The sequence below is a fragment of the Dermochelys coriacea genome, chromosome 13 (genome assembly GCF_009764565.3).
Source record: "Dermochelys coriacea isolate rDerCor1 chromosome 13, rDerCor1.pri.v4, whole genome shotgun sequence".
Taxonomy (NCBI): domain Eukaryota; kingdom Metazoa; phylum Chordata; order Testudines; family Dermochelyidae; genus Dermochelys; species Dermochelys coriacea.
Genome location: NC_050080.1, coordinates 30,047,838 through 30,066,684, shown reverse-complemented (window position 1 = coordinate 30,066,684; position 18,847 = coordinate 30,047,838). Strand labels below are relative to the sequence as shown.

General features: G+C 54.5%; 2 protein-coding genes across 7 annotated transcripts in view; one reads left to right on the top strand and one right to left on the bottom strand.

Annotated features, from left to right (window-relative positions):
* Positions 1-9,358, top strand: part of MYH7B (myosin heavy chain 7B) — a 52,671-nt gene extending 43,313 nt beyond the window's left edge. The window contains exons 26-37 of one of the 3 annotated variants that reach the window (XM_043495850.1): positions 1,737-1,933; positions 3,551-3,900; positions 4,331-4,455; positions 5,167-5,282; positions 5,463-5,655; positions 5,939-6,142; positions 6,416-6,541; positions 7,191-7,361; positions 7,522-7,626; positions 8,107-8,202; positions 8,676-8,813; positions 9,232-9,358. In XM_043495850.1, the coding sequence (XP_043351785.1) occupies positions 1,737-1,933; positions 3,551-3,900; positions 4,331-4,455; positions 5,167-5,282; positions 5,463-5,655; positions 5,939-6,142; positions 6,416-6,541; positions 7,191-7,361; positions 7,522-7,626; positions 8,107-8,202; positions 8,676-8,813; positions 9,232-9,243 (1,833 nt within the window). In that variant the 3' untranslated portion in view covers positions 9,244-9,358. Of the gene's footprint in view, positions 1-1,736; positions 1,934-3,550; positions 3,901-4,330; positions 4,456-5,166; positions 5,283-5,462; positions 5,656-5,938; positions 6,143-6,415; positions 6,542-7,190; positions 7,362-7,521; positions 7,627-8,106; positions 8,203-8,675; positions 8,916-9,231 lie in introns of those variants that run through there. The other 2 variants (XM_038369289.2, XM_043495849.1) reach the window with 2 other exon arrangements.
* A 1,985-nt stretch (positions 9,359-11,343) lies between these two features.
* Positions 11,344-18,847, bottom strand: part of LOC119841766 (transient receptor potential cation channel subfamily C member 4 associated protein) — a 75,637-nt gene continuing 68,133 nt past the window's right edge. For 3 of the 4 annotated variants that reach the window (XM_043495529.1, XM_038369356.2, XM_043495530.1), the window contains one exon: positions 11,344-14,483. In XM_043495529.1, the coding sequence (XP_043351464.1) occupies positions 14,346-14,483 (138 nt within the window). In that variant the 3' untranslated portion in view covers positions 11,344-14,345. The remainder of the gene's footprint in view (positions 14,484-18,847) is intronic. The other variant, XM_038369354.2, reaches the window with a different exon arrangement.

Genomic DNA, 18,847 nt, shown 5'->3' with positions numbered 1-18,847 from the left:
TCACAGAAGATTAGGGTTGGAGGAGACCTCAGGAGGTCATCTAGTCCAACCTCCTGCTCAAAGCAGGACCAACTCCAACTAAATCATCCCAGCCAGGGCTTTGTCAGGCCAGGCCTTAAAAACCTCTAAGGATGGAGATTCCACCACCTCCCTAAGTAACCCATTCCAGTGCTTCACCACCCTCCTAGTGAAATAGTTTTTCCTAATATCCAACCTAGACCTCCCCCACTGCAACTTGAGATCATTGCTCCTTGTTCTGTCATCTGCCACCACTGAGAACAGCCTAGCTCCATCCTCTTTGGAATTCCCCTTCAGGTAGTTGAAGGCTGCTATCAAATCCCCCCTTACTCCTCTCTTCTGCAGACTAAATAAGCCCAGTTCCTTCAGCCTCTCCTCAAAAGTCATTCGCCCCACCCCCTAATCATTTTCGTTGCCCTCCGCTGAACTCTCTCCAATTTGTCCACATCCTTTCTGTAGCAAGGGCCTTAAAACTGGATGCAATACTCCAGATGTGGCCTCACCAGTGCCCAATAGAGGGGAAAAATCACTTCCCGCCATCTGCTGGCAATACTCCTATTAATGCAGCCCAATATGCCATTAGCCTTCTTGGCAACAAGGGCACACTGTTGTCTCATATCCAGCTTCTCGTCCACTGTAATCCCTGGGTCCTTTTCTGCAGAACTGCCGCTTAGCCAGTCGGTCCCTAGTCTGTAGCGGTGCATGGGATTCTTCTGTTCTAAGTGCAGGACTCTGCACTTGTCCTTGTTGAACCTCTTCAGATTTCTTTTGGCCTAATCCTCCAGTTTGTCTATGTCACTCTGGACCCTATCCTTACCCTCCAGCATATCTAACTCTCCCCCCAGCTTAGTGTCATCCGCGAACTTGCTGAGGGTGCAATCCATCCCACCATCCAGATCATTAATGAACATCTTGAACAAAACCGGCCCCAGGATCGCTCCCTGGGGCACTCTGCTTGATACCGTCTGCCAACTAGACATCGAGCTGTTGATCACTACCCCTTGAGCCTGACGACTCAGCCAGCTTTCTATCCATCAAACTGCCAGTCATTGGCCAGACTGACACTGGGCCGGGCCATGCTCAGGGGCACCCAGCCCAGCCAAGCCTGGCAAGGGGCTGAAGCCACTGCTCTGAGCAGGAAAAACATGACTGGGAGGGTAGCTGTGAAGGGGGGCCTTGCCCAGTACAGGCACCGGGAACGGGACCCTGCACCTGGTGCTGAGGTTGGATCCAGCCCTGATCAGTCGTGAGCAGTAGCTCAGCCCAGGCAGTGGCTTTCTGGGGCCCTCTGTGAAGGGAGCTGGTGGGTGTTGGTCTGTCACCCAGCAGGCTGCTTTCTGCACCCCCCACATGCACCCCTAGCACTGCACAACTTGGCCCCTGGGGTCAGTCTCAGCAGAGAGGCCAGGGAGGCTGAATTCCCTTCTGCTAGGCTGCCCCTACAGGGCCGGTTTGTGGCACACAGGAGGGGAGACCGGCACTGCTGCTGCCAGTGTGGGAAATGCCCTGCACAGAAAGCACCAGTCCCCAGGCCAGCAATCCAGCATCTTTCACTGGAGCTAGACTCCCCGTGCTAAAGGAGGCACTGCCACAGCAGAGCCTGCCTGAGGTGGGGGCCCGGCCTTAGGCAGCACTGGCTAAGCGTGAAGGCTGACTCCCACCCCAGGCCTGAGGGGAGCCCGTTGCCCATCTCGGCTCTCCTGCCTTCCCTTTTGCAGTCCAAAAACGCCTTGGCTCACGCGCTGCAAGCCTCGCGCCATGACTGCGACCTGCTGCGGGAGCAGTACGAGGAGGAGGTGGAGGCCAAAGGGGAGCTCCAGAGGACCCTGTCGAAGGCCAATGCTGAGGTGGCCCAGTGGAGAACCAAGTACGAGACGGACGCCATTCAGAGGACAGAGGAGCTGGAGGAAGCCAAGTAAGTTCCAGCAAGGGTCATGCACTGGGCACTGGCTGCTCCATCTGCCTGCTAGGGCTTCTTGGGAGCAGATCTCCTGGGTGGCTGCTGGTCTCTGCAGAGGAACAGGGCAGCTCCTGAGCTGACACTCCCACATGTATCTGCAGAGACACCTCTGCGTTCACGCAGACATGGCTGGCTCAGCGAATGCCCGTATGCTGAGCCTGGCCAAAGGATACATTGCCTATTGGCATTGCGTGTGAGAGCAGGGTGCCCCAGAGGGAATGAAAAGAACAGGTAAACATCAAGTGATCCATCCCATTGCCCATTCCCAGCTCTGGCCAACAGAAGCTAGGGACACCATCCACGCCAATAGCTAATGATGGACCGATCCCCAATGAATTTATCTAGTTCATTTTTGAACCCTGTTATAGTCTTGGCCTTCACATCATCCTCTGGCAAGGAGTTCCACAGGTTGACTGTGAATTATGTGAAGAAATACTCCCTTTTGTTGGTTTAAACCTGCTGCCTATTAATTTCACTGGGTGACCCCTAGTTCTTGTGTAAGTGGGGGAATGGTCCTGCTAGTGAGAAGAACTTTCCTGGCTTATACACTACCCTGGTGGAATTAGCTAGCGAAAGGATCTAAGTCCTCGCTCCCACTCCCTTTACCCAGAGAGGGAGGCTCCACTTCCCCATTCCTGTGTGGCAGAGTCCTCGCTCTGGGGAACCTGGACATCACAAACAGCTGTCTCTGGAATGTAAGGGAAGTTCATAGTCTGTGCCTCACATGTCCCAGGCCCTGGCTGTGCTGCAGGGATGCTGCGGGTTGGACACTTGCTCTGGCAATGGCCACATGCCCTCTGGCTGTAGGTGGCAGGACCCTTCTTCCCAGAGTAGTGCCCTCTCTCCTCCCCCGTCGGGGTTAAGATCCCCCTCCCAGTGTGGCCTGCAAGGTCTCTTGACTAGGGCATCTCCCTGCACTGGGCCCTCTGCCAAGGGTCCCCCTTGCTCTCCCCAGCCGCTCACTGCACTTAGCTCTGGACTGCTCCAGCTCCACTCTGCCTCAGGGCTGCTGCTGCTCTGCCTCCAGCTCCCTGGGCTGCTCCTCCGGCCCTGGCCGGCATGGCCCTGCTCCCCAGCTCAGAATTGGGCTCCCGCTCTCCTTAGCTCTGCCCCATTCTGGCCCAGACAGCTCCAGCTCACATGGAGGACAGGACCCCCAGCCTCCTGCCTCCCTCATTGTCCTGCCGGCCCTGGCAATCAGGTTGACCTGGAGCATTGGCCTCTCCCCGTTGGCCCAAGGGACGGTCAGTCTCAGGGTCCTGATTTCTCATCAGCTCTTCCCCCTTCTTTTGGTCCTGGGAGAGGGCCAACCCAAACCCCACTGAGTCTCCTGGCAGGCCAGCAGCCCCTTTACGTCTGGGCGTTCCTCTCCGGCTCAGGACAGGAGAATCTAGAGGATGGGCTTGAGCCCAAGTCCATTGAGGTCAATGGCAAGATTCCCCCCGACTCCCTGGGCTTGGACTCAGGTCCCTGCTGATGGAATTGGCTTGAGGTGCACGCCGGCTGGGCTCCGTGCCCACGCGTGGGACCGGCTGTGCCAGCCCTGGCTCACCCTCTAACGGCGGTCGGCAGGAAGAAGCTGGCCATCCGGCTGCAGGAGGCGGAGGAGGCTGTAGAAGCAGCACATGCCAAGTGCTCCTCCCTGGAGAAGACCAAGCACCGGCTGCAGACGGAGATCGAGGACCTGTCCATCGACCTGGAGAGAGCCAACTCGGCGGCCGCCGCGCTGGACAAGAAGCAGCGCAACTTTGACCGGATCCTGGCCGAATGGAAGCAGAAGTACGAGGAGACCCAGGCCGAGCTGGAGTCCTCGCAGAAAGAGTCACGCAGCCTGAGCACGGAGCTCTTCAAACTCAAGAACGCCTACGAAGAGTCCCTGGACAACCTGGAAACCCTCAAACGCGAGAACAAGAACCTCCAAGGTACAGCTGGGCTCCGGCACCCAGCGCCGCGTCCCTGGGGCTGGGCACGGCTGGGCTCCAGCACCCAGCGCCGCGTCCCTGGGGCTGGGCACAAGGCAGCATGGGGGCACCCCCGGGTCAGTGCCGTGCCCTGGCCTGCTGAGCACAGCTGTGTCTCTGGGCTCACTGGCCAGTGTGGGGGCTTGGCTGGCAGAGCCCCTGTCCAGCTGCTAGTGCCCAAACAGCCCACTTGAGGGCCTGGGCCTGCAGGTAGGGCTGGGAGGGGTCTGAATCCACACCCCAAGACTGCGAGTCTGGCCATTTGCTATTTGTCAGGTAGGCCCAGGATGGGGGGAGGGGGTCGAAGCCGGGGGCTTTGCTTGACAGTTGTGGGAAAGCCGGCGGTTAGGGGAACGCAGGCCCCCCACGCTCACCCTCCGTCACCCTCCAGAGGAGATCGCCGACCTGACGGACCAGATCAGCCTGAGTGGCAAGACCATCCACGAGCTGGAGAAGGTGAAGAAGGCCCTGGAGAGCGAGAAGAGCGACATTCAGGCAGCGCTGGAGGAGGCTGAGGTGGGTTTGGGCTCACGCTAACGAATGCCCCATCCCACGGCCTTGCACATTGCAATGCCCTGTGTAGCCCCCTCCCTGCGGTGCCCCAGGGCCGGGGCTCCGAACACAGCGCTCTCTTCTGGGCGCAGTCAGCCTGTGAGAAACGCTCTCCGAGCCAAGCCACTGCCGCCTCGACACTCCTTCACCCATGTTGCTTTTGGGTAGGCATCAGACACTCCCCAAACAACCCCTGCCCAGGGTGACGGCTGCCACCTGCCCAGAGGCGACGGCTGCCACCTGCCCAGAGGCCTCTGGGTTCATGGGGGCTATGGGGCAGGACTCCTGGGCTCTGCCTCTGCTCCGGCACTAACGTGTTCTGTAACCTTGGGCAAGTCACCACATTTGTCCCTTGGGTTCCCCATTTGCCAATGAGGGGGTTACAAGGATCCCCAGTGAACCCGTTGCTTGCAGTCCAGCCGACGGCCACTATTCTCTGTGGCCGAGTGCATGGTCGGCCGGTTCAGCCTGCCCACACCGGGGCTGGGAGAGGGTTACCACCTCTGACCCAGCAACCGTGCCCCTCGGTCTCTTTGCCCCACTGCACCCAGAGCAGGCCGGGTCTAGCGCCCGGCCTCTCGGTACAGCCATGTTTTCAAAGGGGAGGCAGGACCAAAGCCAGGAGAGGGACCCCCACAATACGTGACACTATTGCCCATCTACTGCTGCCTGTAGGGGGCGCTGGAACACGAGGAGAGCAAGACCCTGCGGATCCAGCTCGAACTGTCCCAGATCAAGGCTGACGTGGAGAGGAAACTGGCTGAGAAGGACGAGGAGTTTGAAAACCTCAGGTAGCGCCTGCCTGTGCCCACCTCCCATTGCTATCTAGCCCACGGGGGTGGCTTGGCAGAGCTCTCTGCAGAGCTGGCATAACCCCAGGGTAAAGGCAAGGGGCCCACACCGTGCCTGGGGCTGGCCCCCAGCAGCAAGCTTTGAGCACTGACGGCGGATTAACCCCTCTCCTCTCGCAGGCGTAACCACCAGCGAGCCATGGACTCCATGCAGGCCACACTGGATGCAGAGGCCAAGGCCAGGAACGAGGCCATCCGGCTGAGGAAGAAGATGGAGGGCGACTTGAATGAGATGGAGATCCAGCTGAGCCATGCCAACCGCCAGGCCGCCGAGTCCCAGAAACTGGTCCGGCAGCTCCAGGCCCAAATCAAGGTCAGTGTGGCCCCGCGCCGAGGGCAGGACTCCAGCTGCTGCGCTGCCGGGGGGGGGGGGAGGGGAGGAGAGTGATCGCAGCGCTCTGGAGCTGTGCTAGCCCCCAGCTGAAGGCAGGGGTAGTGCCGGGTAGTGCCGGCTGGTGCACCAGCTGGCTGCCAGCCAGAAGCAGGGTTAGTCCGGCCGGATGCTCACGCCTGCCTGGGGCGGATGGCTCCGGGCCTATATCCAGCCCGGTCCCTCTCCATCCCCCCTTGACTGTGTGTGTCGCTGCCGTGGGCAGGACTTGCAGATCGAGCTGGACGACACCCTGCGCCACAACGACGACCTGAAGGAGCAAGCGGCAGCCCTGGAAAGGCGCAACAACCTGCTGGTGGCCGAGGTGGAGGAGCTGCGGGCAGCGCTGGAGCAGGCTGAGCGGGGCAGGAAGCTGGCTGAGCAGGAGCTGCTGGAGGCCACCGAGAGAGTCAACCTGCTGCACTCCCAGGTGAGCGGGAGCCTGTGCCGGCCCAGCCCACGGGGCAGGGGGCACACGGGGTGGGTTCCTGGGCCCCTTCACCCCACACAGTGCAGCGCCCTGGGCCGCTGAGCTCCAGGCCCTCCCACACTGCGAGGACGGAGGTGACTGGAACCAGCCAGGGCACTGCCCTGTGGGCACAGCCCTGTCCCACACACCCCCATGTGAAGAGCCCACGCTGCTCCTGTGCAAACAGCCCCGTCTCCCTCCCACGTGAATAACCCTGCCCTGTTGCTGCTCCAGAACACAGGCCTCATTAACCACAAAAAGAAGATAGAGGGGGACCTCGCCCAGCTGAGCTCAGAGGTGGAGGAGGCCGTGCAGGAGTGTCGCAACGCTGAGGAGAAGGCCAAGAAAGCCATCACCGACGTAAGGGAACTGGGGGTGCTGGCCGCAGGCTCAGCAAGCGAGAGGGGCCCTCAGGGAAAGGGCCTGCGTGGTCACGCACCCTGGTGCTGGCATTCAGCGTCCATGGCCAGAAGGGATCACGCTGATCCTCGTCTGACCTCCTGTATAACAGGCCAGAGACCAGCCCCAAAACCTGCCTGTGCTGGAGCCTCCACCAAGACCCTTGGCAAGTTGTTCCAGTGGCTAAGTCCCCGCCCTTGTAAACACTTACGCCATATTTCCAGTCTGCATGGGTCTAGCTTCAGCTCCCAGCCCCTGGATCCTGTTAGACTTTCCTCTGCTAGACTGAAGAGCCCAGTATTAAATATTCGTTCCCTATGCAGGTCCTTGCAGACCGTGATCAAGTCACCCCTGAAGCTTCTCTTTGTTAAGCTAAGTTGATTGAGCTTCACGAGGCTCTCACAATAAGGCAGCAGCTCACGTTGTTTGGGGCTCACTGCTGCCCTCCAAGTAGCACCTGGAGGAAGGGGGTGTCATGGATCAGCATCCAGGGTGGGAGGGACAACGATGCAGCTCTGCATCCCTCTCCCGTGCTCCTGTCAGCGGCACTGACTGATTGCATGAGGCCTGGCCCAGGCACTGACAGGCCCCCTCCCTTTGGTCCCCTCAGGCGGCCATGATGGCAGAGGAGCTGAAGAAGGAGCAGGACACCAGTGCGCACCTGGAGCGGATGAAGAAGAACATGGAGCAGACCATCAAGGACCTGCAGATGCGCCTGGACGAGGCCGAGCAGATCGCCCTGAAGGGGGGCAAGAAGCAGATCCAGAAGCTGGAGGCCAGGGTAAGTGCTGACGGGCCCCAAGTGCAGAGTGGGCTCAGATGGGGTGTCCTCTCCCAGCTCCTCCCACCCTGCCAGGCCAGGGCCCGGCCCTCCCAGCTCAGCCTGACCTGGGCAGCTGGGAGCCTAGAGCTGACCACCACCACCCTGCTTCTGCCCACAGGTGCGTGAGCTGGAGGGGGAGCTGGACATCGAGCAGAAGAAGAACGCCGAGACCCAGAAAGGCATTCGCAAGTACGAGAGGAGGGTCAAGGAGCTGACCTACCAGGTACAGTTGTGCAGGGCTCCCATCCCCTCCCCCCAACACCCACACCCAGTTCTCTGCCTCCCCTGCTTCCACACCAGGCTCCCTATGTCCCTCCCCCCTGCCTGCTCCCTGACCCCTTCCCAGAACTCCCAGCCCCACCTGCCTGCCCCCACACGGGACTCCGAGGCCCACCCTCACCAGGTGCCAAGCCTTAGCCCCTGCCCTGCAGGAGGCCCCAGTCCCTGGGCACAGTGCACGTCCCCTGTAGGAAAGCCCAGACTCTTTCAGCCCTCCCCGGACCCCTCCCCCAAATCCTCACTGCCCCAGGGCAGGAAGCAGGGGCTGAGCAGCCATGAGCCAGCCTGGGCTCATGGGGAGGGGAGATCAGACAGAGGGGAAGCTGTGGGCTGGGGGCAGCTGGCAGCCTGGGCAGGGGAAGGGTTAGGAGGCCGGGTGGCAGGGGCTGAAGCCTCACTAGTGGCCCTGGCTGGGCTCTTTCAGACGGAGGAGGACAGGAAGAACCTGGCACGGATGCAGGACCTAATTGACAAGCTACAGACCAAGGTCAAGAGCTACAAGCGCCAGTTCGAGGAGGCGGTAAGTGCCAGGCAGAGATCCCACGCCCCTGCCCTCCTAGGCAGGACACACCTGGCCCTGCTCCTGGGGGGCTGGAGCCTGGACCCTTCTCCTGCCAGGACTCAGCCTGCTCCTGAATAGCCTGGGCTTCCCCATAGCCCAGCACTGGGACCAGAGCTATCCCAAGGCCCGAGCCAGCCGGAGTCCTTGCCACTTCTCCAGGGAGTCCTCCTTGCATTGGAGGTGCGAACACGCCTGCAGGGCAGGAGGGGACAATCCTACCAGCCCTGCCAATGGCCTGCCCAGTCTGTGGCTGGGATCCCAGCATGGCCCCTTGCTGAGGGAGATGCACAAAGCTGCCCAGGAAGTGAGGGGCTGGGAATTCAGGCAAGGACCCCCTCAAAGCAGAGGGCACTGCTGGCACCTCAGTCCAGGCCATGGCTCGTCCTCGCAGAGCCCTGCCCCCCTCACCCCCTTTGCACTACCGAATGCAGGAGCAGCAGGCCAACTCCAACCTGGTGAAGTACCGCAAGGTGCAGCACGAGCTGGATGACGCCGAGGAGCGGGCCGACATCGCTGAGACGCAGGTGAACAAGCTGCGCTCCCGCACCAGGGACGTCATCACCTCCAAGGTAAGGCACCAGCTGCAGGGCCTGGTTCCGGGGGAAAATGGGGGGAACCAGCGAAGCCTGAACTAACGCCGAAGTGGGCCCTGTGAAGGAAAGTGGGAACAGAGAAGCTGCTTGGGGCTATAGCCAGCTCCATGGGCAGTGAGTCCCACAGCTGCAGGCTTATCAAAGAGGCCAAGAAACCCCACTGCGAGGTGGGGCCAGGGCGAGACCAGCCACCAGCCAGGAGGAGCGGCTGCATCGGGCCAGAGCCATGCATGGGAACAGCATCCACTCCAGGCAGTGAGCCATGTACTGTGACTCAGACAAGTGCCTAGCCCAGACCCCTGCAGAGGGTGCCGCTATTGGCAGGATGGTTGCACCCTGCTCCACCCCAGCAAGTCAAAACGTCCCTGAGTCTGTGTTTCTTTTCTGTTGCCAGCATGAGGAGTAGGAGCCGCAGCGCCTGCCCCGCCGCCGTCACACCTGCCCGTTGTGCGAGGTGCAACTGGCTGCAACAGTCATTGTGTCTCTGTGCTGAGTGAATAAACAGCTTCCAAAGAGCACAGGCTCCTTGCCGTCTGTGGGGCAGGAGGGAAGCCGTAGCGGAGCTCCGTGCAGCAGGGCTTGCATTGGCCCAAGAACGATTGGCACCAGGCCTGCAAGAGGAATGTGCCAAGAGCCAGCAGTGAGGAGAACGGAGGCTGGGAGTTTGCTGCTGGCTAGGACCTAGTCACCCTTTGGGATCAGCCCCAGAGGGGGCTGTGGGGAGGCAGAGCACACACGGCTGTGCGGGGAGCAGCCCGATGGAGGACATGGGAGCGAAGGACGGGAACATAGAGAGTATGGTACTAACAGTTAACACTGGTTTAAAATCGCACAGGCCAGGCCAGCTCCAGAGCCCAGGTTTGTATCCCTGTAGCAGACAAACCCCAGCTGTCATTTAGCCCCTGCAAGAAGCACTGGCTGGGGAGTCCCAACCCTCTGCAGAACAGGCCCGGCTTTGGCAGCAGCTCAGCAAACTATGTTGGCTCCCTAGCGCAGTGCTTCAGCCCTGCTCCTGCTCTACTTCAAGAGGGACACAAGCCAGGGGAGGGGAGAGGAGAGATCAGTTATTGGAGCAGGCCCCAGGAGGAGCCAAAGGAGTGGCTATTTCAGCACAGAGCCAGCTCCATTGTAGGAAGAGCTCCTGCTACCCTGCCCCAAGGCTGTCTTCATCAGGACACAGGAAGGCAGCGACTGGGGCAATGTGCTAGTATCTTAAATGTGTGACCCACGTTCACGTCCCGAGACTGCTTTTTGCAGCAAGCATGGCCTGACTCTCTGTCCTCAGGATCAAACCCGAGTGGCATTGGAGGGAGTGGGGAGGCTTGTAAAGCCTCTTGCCTAGAGGGGAACACAGGGCTGCTGAAGTCCCCGAGATGCAATTCCAGAGTCAGATCAGATACTGAAGGGGAAGTGACTGCAGATCACGCTCGTGTTCTCCAGCTACAAGAAGTGGGGAGATGCTACTGAACAGGCCCTTTTCCTGGGGCTGCATGGACAAATCCATGCACAGTAAGGGTGCAGCTATGCTGCAATAAAACACCTACAACTGGCCTGTGGAAGCAGATGCAGGCTCACGTTGCTATAAAATTGCAGTGGACACATTCGGGCTCAGGGACCCTGCTGCTGCTCGGGCTCAGAGCCAGGGATCTAGCCTGAGCCAGAAAGTCTGACACAAGCCAGCCAGGGGCGTGATGTTGCAGTGCAGACATGCCTTAAGAGGGCAGGAGTCTGGTCTGTCTTTCTCTGCTCTGCAGGGCAGCTCCCAAGGAGGCAGCACTCAAAGCCATTTAAAACCCAGGAGAAAACAGAATAGCCCTGTTAGGCTCAGCTAGTTTTCATGCTCCCCCATGCCTGGAACAGTCCTTCCCCCATGTGTGAGGCAGCCTCCCGCTCCTCAGGACTCACCTAGCAGCTGGCCTTACTTACCCCCATCTTTGCTCAGTCTCTCCCAGCACCCACCTGGCTGCTGCGGCAGGAAACTTTCCACGACAGCTGTTGCTCAGAAGCCCTTTCTCCTGTTCACAGCCATTGGCAGTTTAGACAGCGAGCTTTTTGGGGTCACCACCCTGGCCCTTGCACGTGTGCAAGGCAGTGGGCAGGCTTATGGTGCTCTATACAAGTACGGTCACTGCCTAAGGCCCTGCCCACCTGTGGTTCAGAAATGGGGTACGCTGAACTGCATGCAGACTGTTCAGACCTGGTTTAGAGAACTTGTGCATGGCCAAATTGTGCAGGGGGACAAGCCAAACTGAGGTTAGGATCTGGTCAAAAGAAGTGTTAAAATCTAGAGCACTCACCCACTATCCAGCAGGGAGTTTAGACTTCAGCCGAGAGAGCACCCAAGGCAGGGACGACCACCAGAGCGAGCAGAATGCAAGTGAGCCCATAGGCATTTGCAGAGGACTGCAACATAAAAGAGCGCTGCACTCAAGAAGGGATGAGGCATAGATCCTATCGCCACAGTAGGCAAGACCCCTATAAAGAAAGACATCTCTCCACCCATTTCTTTTAAAATAGAGTTCTTTAATAGTTTCCATTTAATACGCTTGTTTGCAGTTAGTAAATTGGCAATAATCTGGGCAACAAAAACTTCAGCAATGCATTTGGGATAGTGTAGAATTCTGGGAACATTAACCAGCTGGGATCCCGCCACCACCCCCAACAGTCCATCACTTGAGCTGCTGAAAACCACACTAATGACAGCACTGCAGCAGCGAGCTCTCTGGTCCATCACAATAACATTCCTGCCTTCACACCGTTCCTCTGAGACATTTTCATTGAGTAACAGGTTGCTACCACAGTAAGAATGAAGGACCGACCCACCTCTGGCCGTTTGCAGGGTAGGTTTATACGAGCGGCTAATGTGAACGAAGAGTTCCATGGAAGCCAAGAGAGTGAATGTGAGCTTTAACCCCAACCTATTTAGTGCCTTAAACAAAGCTAAAAAATTGTTAGAAACATTCAGTTTCTGAAGGATCCTCTGTCCCTTCACATAAGTCAGACAGAGCATTCCTTCCAGGGAGGCCAGATCAGCTCCTTCGTGGGAGGAGAGACTGCTCCTGCACACCTGTCCAAACCAAGCCAGTTTAATCAGAACCAAGTGATGAAAGAGCCCTGGCTCCAAGATCAGTCCCTGGAGCTGCTAAAATACATGAAGAGGGGGATGTCTAAAACAAGGGCAAACACAGCTTGGCCCCTACCTGTAAGTTCCAGAAACACACAGATCAAGTTAAGAATAAAATATATTCTCTGCTGATTCATAGCATCAATCTTTGGATGCAACAATTAGCTAGATTAGGGAAAAGGCATTCTTGTAACTTAAAAGCCTTTACATTTGAAGCATTTATTTTAAGTGTACATCTATTACAGTTAAGAATAAGCAAAGATTCACCAAACCCACAAATATCCCAAGAAAAACAAGACAAAAAAATAAAAGGGCAGATGGAAAAGAAATTTGCTCCCGCGAGAAAGCTGATGGAGAGTTGCAGCTGTCATGGCAAAAGATTCTCCCAATGTGTCGCCTCGTTTTAGAGGAATGGCATCTGCTGGAGCTGTGTGTTTAAGTAAAAATCTCCCTAGGGGAAGGAAATCCCTCGGGGGAAGACATTAATAGCTCCTTATAAACTCGGTTAAAGCTCCAGTTGGATGCACTGGCTCAGCAGTTTTGGAACTTGTTTGCCCCTTGCTCCTCACTCTTCGTTTTACTAGTCAGTCTGAATGTGAACTGCCTGGGGCGGACACTGAAGTATGGATTAAGACTAGCCTGGGCATTGCAGCATACACTCAGTTCTAACAGCGTAGCCATTTCAAAGGCAACTCCAATTACAAACAGGTCAACGCTCTTCAGAATCAAGTTTTACAGACGGTACAATCTAATGTCAGGGGCTAAACATCTGCCCTGCACATTCAACCCCTGCTTCAGGGATCCAAAGATTTGTATTCCCTTTGCTGGCAAAGGTCCTACAAATTCAGACAATCATTGTGTCTGTGCCCAGACTGGCTACACAGTAATTGCTCTCCCTTCCTTCTGGCTGCAGATAAAGTCTTAGGGAAGGAGGTGCTGGTCACAGAAGGGGAGGACACTGCAGGTCAGAGATACTCTCACTTGCACTCACTGCAATATGTTTGAAGGATGTTTCCCATTAACTGTCTGAATTACCAAATATTAGTGTAAACTTAAAACCTAAATAATTAAAATTCACAGATAAAGTTTGGGGGAAGAATAGGAAAATGGGTTTCAATGTAAGCCACAGAGGCATGAGATTTGCTTTAAATGCAGTGGCTCAACGATGCTTCAGCACTGCACTGACTTATTTCATTCCAAGAAATCGCAGGCCACATCCAGCATCTGGCCTTTGAACGATGTGGTCTGATGCTGTTGATTAGGAATCGCAAACTCAGGCAAAGCTAAGCAAAGCAGTCAGATTTTTGCCAAACTTGTTTTTTTAAAACATACTTTACAAAATTATTTTGATCAAAGGTCTTTTATTCCCAGCATCTAGCACTGTTACTCTGATTAAAACAACAATTCTAGGAAAAACCTGACATCTCCAAGTCAATATTGCACTTTGAAATTAATGTTGGTATGTTGATTTAAGGTATTGAAGACTGCAAGCTTAGACTCCGGTGTTAGGTTTCCTGGCACAGCTGGTTAGCACTCGCCATGTTCAAGAGTGGAGAACCTTGCAGCAAAAGCAGTACTCCTGAAGGCAATTTTAAAACCAGATTAGTAACCCAAGAAGGAACAAGTCACAAATTTGAAAATCAGTACATTTTAATCTGTTAATGCCTGGTCAAATGTAGGCCCCGGACTGCAATTTCCCCCTCACTGAAATGTTGCTGCTCTTTGCAGCACTGACCACCACCTTCTGACAGCAAGGAGCAGCTGGGGAGAGCAGGAGCAGAGGTTACCTCCTAATGCAACAGCACAGACAGATGTGGGCTAAACAGATTTATCACCAAACAATCCAAAAGTGGATGGTAAAAAGGTGAACAGAGCTACAGCATCCAGGAATTCAAAACCACACACAATCTAACCCACCCTGATCCCCACAGCCCGACACACCCAACCCTGAAAAGATTGCTCCTAGTAGATGTGTGGAGTGCATCTGCATGTGTTTGGCCTGTCAGACCTTGGTTTGGATGGCCTGGGGCCTTTGCTGTGCTTTTTAACGTGCTAATTCGGGTGGCCACAAGGAGAAGCCACAACTAATGTGGAGTATCCTTGTCTAGCCACACTGCACTCAGGGTGCCAGAAAAAAGGCTACTTTTTGCAGGGGATTATTTTTATCCCCAAACAACTGGAAGCTCCGTCCCTGAATGTCACCCAGATAGCTTACGAAGTCCTGTCCTTCAGAGATCAGAGGTGGGGGAAGAGTCTTTAACAAAGCAGTAACATCCATGGTTCCAAGCCTACACACACACACACACACACGCAATGTATCCCTGAAAATCCACCATCTGCCAGATACCCTCCAAGCGCTGTCCATTTGAAGCCAGTCTGAAGAATCACTCCTCAGTAAAATCTCTGTCAATGTCCATATACGCCTCGTCAATATAGCTAATTATGGCACAGGGTGATGTCTGGTCGGGACTAAGCAGTATAGATACAGTCTCTTTCCAGTAGGTAAAACTAATACATGAACTCTGTGGGGAGAGAAAGAAGGGGGGGAAAAGTCTAATTAGGTGACAGGCTGCAAATAACCCTGAAGTTCATTAGCATGAACCCGAGTTGCCCCCAAAGTATGAGCTACGAACATGAACCAGATCTCCCTTCTCCTGTGCACCAAGCAGAGGGAAACCTGAAAGTCATCTTACACTCGGGTCTGATTTGCTCATCAGGCCAACCTCATAACCGTCAGTTTACCATTATCCTACTCGGCTTTAGGAAAGCTATCCCACACAATGGAAACGTATCCCGCACAAACCAGATGATGCTTGTATGTACGGAAGCCAGCCTGCACCAATAAATATCTGGATAAAAGATTAATATGGGAAGCAGTACTTTGTTTTTATAGCACCCCAAACCACAGGGCTCTTCCTTTCTTCTTGTCTCACAGCTGAGACGATATTTATAAACAGAACCAACTTCTCCTCCAACCAGACAATAGTAGAGGGGATCCAGCCAAGGAAAGGGGAGAGGTGCAACAGTCCCACTAGATCTGCACTGAGAGATGGATGGCAAGGGGAGCCAACTCCACTGCCACAGACCTACTGCAGGAGGAGGCATTAAAGGTGCGGAGTAGGGATCCCTACAGAGCGTGCTCTCAATGGAGAGACCCACTGAGATGAACCTACCTTAGTAAACTCTAGCAGGCTAGCAGTGCACCTTCTAGTCCAGATGTAAGTGGACAAGTTGAAAAAACACAGGGCCAGAGTGAGCCCAGCAGCTAGCTTCGGGCGTGCAGGACTGGCAGTGGGCTTCACGGGGCAAAGATGAATTGGACAGGACAGAGGGGTTACTGCCTAAGTGAGAGGTCTCCATACGACAAGCTGTAGAGCTGCATGCAATGCATGGAACCTGCTGTCACAGAACAAGGTGACAGGATTCTTCCAGGCTGCAGGAGCAGCTGACATATGGCCCCAGTCCTAAGTATGGTCCTGTCTCCTAGGTCCTTTTCGCTCACAATGGGGTGGCAGGCACCTGCCCCTGCTGTGGCACAGCTCCACTCCCACTCCCTGGCAGGTCCGCAGCAGGGTAGGTGGGCATGAGGCAGAGGTGTAAGAGGGTGCTCCAACTCACCCACACAAGGAAAGCCACGTAGAACTTGGTGCAGGGAGGTGATTGCACTGTCCCCTTATGTATAGAGCAAGCCAGGGGAGGGCATAGGGTGGGGCACTGCTTCTGCCAAGGACATGACGATTATGCAGCCATGCACACAGTGGAGCACATGGCTTCCCTTACACAGCACACAGGACCAATCCTAAGAACTCCGTTTCTGTTCACATGCCCGGTTTTTGCCTGGTCTCCTGCAATGAGCAGGCACCACTATGGTATCCGAGCCAGGAAGCTTGGGGCTGGCTACACTGTGGTGATAACCAGTTATATGGCTCAACCCCAGGCCCAAGTGGAGCTGACACAAAGTCACCCTCTACCTGAACAGCTGCGAATGCACAGCACAGGCACTGGCTTAAGTGCATGTTTTCATTAATGTCATAGAACGGTCAGTTCCTTCATACGGCAGACAAGGCACCAAGAGAGCAATGCAATGGTTATGCCTGACAATACAGTTCTCTCATGTAGACGGCTCTCAGCTGGTGCCTTCATGAGACGGACCAGACATGCCAGCGTGTCAGTTTCAAGAGACAGGATGGACTGACAGCCATGTGCCAAGCTGAAGTGGAACACAACAGTGGCAGAGCGCGATATGCTATGGCAGTTTCAGAGATGTGCTAGCATCTCTAGCAAGACAATGAGGCACACAATGAGAAGCAGTCATTGGGTATTAACTGCACAAACAGGTAAGACAATGCAGTGCCTGTGCATTGCAAGGAGCTCCATTGTGCACCGAGTAATCTACAGGCTCGAAGACTGGTTTTAGCTTGTCATTCAAGTCCAACAAGGAATGCCAAGCAGAAGTAAAGATCAGAAACTTCTCAAATCACAAGTCTGCACCTTGCATGCAGCATAAACTCAGCTCCTGCCCGTTGCCGCATCCTTCCACTTCTCCCTCTTTCATTTTGTGGAGTTCAAGTGCCTCACCATCCCAGGCCCTTCTAGCTATGCCCCCTCCCAGCTCAGGCACATGGCTTTAGTGGTCTCAGGTAAGGAACACAGGCTATTACGCAAGCTTGCTAGCCTGCTCCTAGGATAACAGCTGTTTAGGAGGGGACTTGGGAGTGAGGTTAATGTACAGAAACCTACACTGATGGACTTTGTAGGGAAACCAACACAGCAGCATATTGCAGGCTGCTGACCCAGATGCTTTCTGGCTCCTTGCACCCATCCCTGGCACTTCAGTGGCTAGATGCCACAGCCAACTTACTACTATAAAAATAATTAAGAAATAAGTGTCCTTACCTATGCAAACATTCATTAACATGGATTGTTTGTAAATATTATACCATCAATACTGGAAGTGAATTAGTATTATATATAGAAAAGGAGTACTTGTGGCACCTTAGAGACTAACAAATTTATTAGAGCATAAGCTTTCGTGAGCTACAGCTCACCACAAGTACTCCTTTTCTTTTTGCGAATACAGACTAACACGGCTGCTACTCTGAAACCTAGTATTATATATATTACACAAACCATGGGAAAAGAACATAAAGACTGCTAGATCAAGCACTCAGGTTAGGAAGGGTTCCCTGGGTAACCCTAATTCAGCCCCCTCATGCATGTGTGTGAGGATACAGATGAGGTGGGGGAGGGGAGCTCTTATTGGACCAGGCTCTGGTGGTGAGAGAAGCCTTCGAGCTACACAGAACTCCTCCTCAAGGCTGGGAAAAGCACTCGGGGTATATCTACACTAGAAGCGCTGCACTTCTGGTACAGATACACTAAGCCAATGCTCTAAGTTGTCAGCTTCACGACTCCACCTCCCGCGAGTGGCAGTAGCCATGTCGGTGGGAGAAGCTCTCCTGCCTGACACAGGGCTGCCTACACTGGCACTTAGGTCAGTGTAATTTACGTTGCTCAAGGTGTGGATTATTCACACCCCTGCATGATGCAAGTCATACTGAAGGAAATTCTAGCGTAGACAAGGTCCCAGCTAAATACAAGATTAAATGGATCGTTTAGCAGAAGTAGTTAGCATATACTTGAAGGGACCATTCAAGATGATACAGCCTAATTGTGTTTTTACTCACAGGACCCCATTCAGTGCACAGGAGGGACAGTGAGCACTGAACAAAGTGATTCCATCTTTTGATTTCTCATTGTTTAAGGTGGGGCCCAGGCCTTACTAGGCACTATTCAAGCCTTGCTCGTAAGACAATTATTAATTTCCTCGTGGGCTTTCTCAGGGCACTCATCACTCTAGTACTGAGTGCCTCGAACAGTTTATTTTCATAAAACACTGTCATCTGAGAGGGTGGTATTATAATACAGAAAATAAATATCCCATTTTACAGAGGGAGAAGAGAGACCGAGATTAAGGTCAAAATTCTCCACGAATTGTGGATGACCAATTTGAAACACTGAGGACCTGACTTTTCAGAGTGCTCAGCGTTGTACAGCACTGAACATCGTCAGGCTCCCAGTGTCAGCTGCAAGTGCCCAGGACTTCTGCAAATCAGGCATCAGCATTTCAAGTTGAGCACCCAGAAAGTGACCCCCCGTAACAGGTTTGATTTAAGTGACTTGCCCAGGACCACACAGGAATTCAATGGCAGAGGCAGAGAGAATACAATTCCCACTGCTTTAACCATGAGATTGGCCTTGCTCTTCCTGCAATGCCCAGCCTCATTCACTACACACCTTCTCTGACCCAAGGGCCTCTCGGTGTCAAGTGGCAGGGGCCACAGAGGTGCATAAGGCTTACAAGGATCCCCTGGGTCTGGTATTTACATACAAGTTTAACAAAAAGGGCCATGTATGGTTTGTGCTGAAAGCCTGTCACAGTGATCATCTTAAATTGCTGCAAAGCGTACGTGTATATATGCAGATGTATTATATAGAAAATGTTCTTAAAACCGGGCAGTTACTGGCAGCGCACCCAGAGGTAACATGCCTTAAGACAGGTTCCACCAGATAGGAGATGGGAGACACTTATCTCCCTGGCTGACCATTGCGCGTCTTCCAATGGGAGTCTATTTGCACACTGAGTCAGGTGCAAAGGAGAGATAGCCGAGACATTGGGAGAAGAAATTAACAGGGGCAGTTGGGAATGATACTGTTTACAGGTGGCCCAGTATACCTAGGGTGCAGAAAGATGCCCTGGCACTCTTTAGCGGGGGAGGCAAGCTGCCAGCAGGGTTTGATTTATGAAAGGAGGGTCTCAGCCATCCAGGTTGTAAAAGCTGTACGAAGGACTTTAAGTAAGCAGGACCTTATTAGACAAGATGGC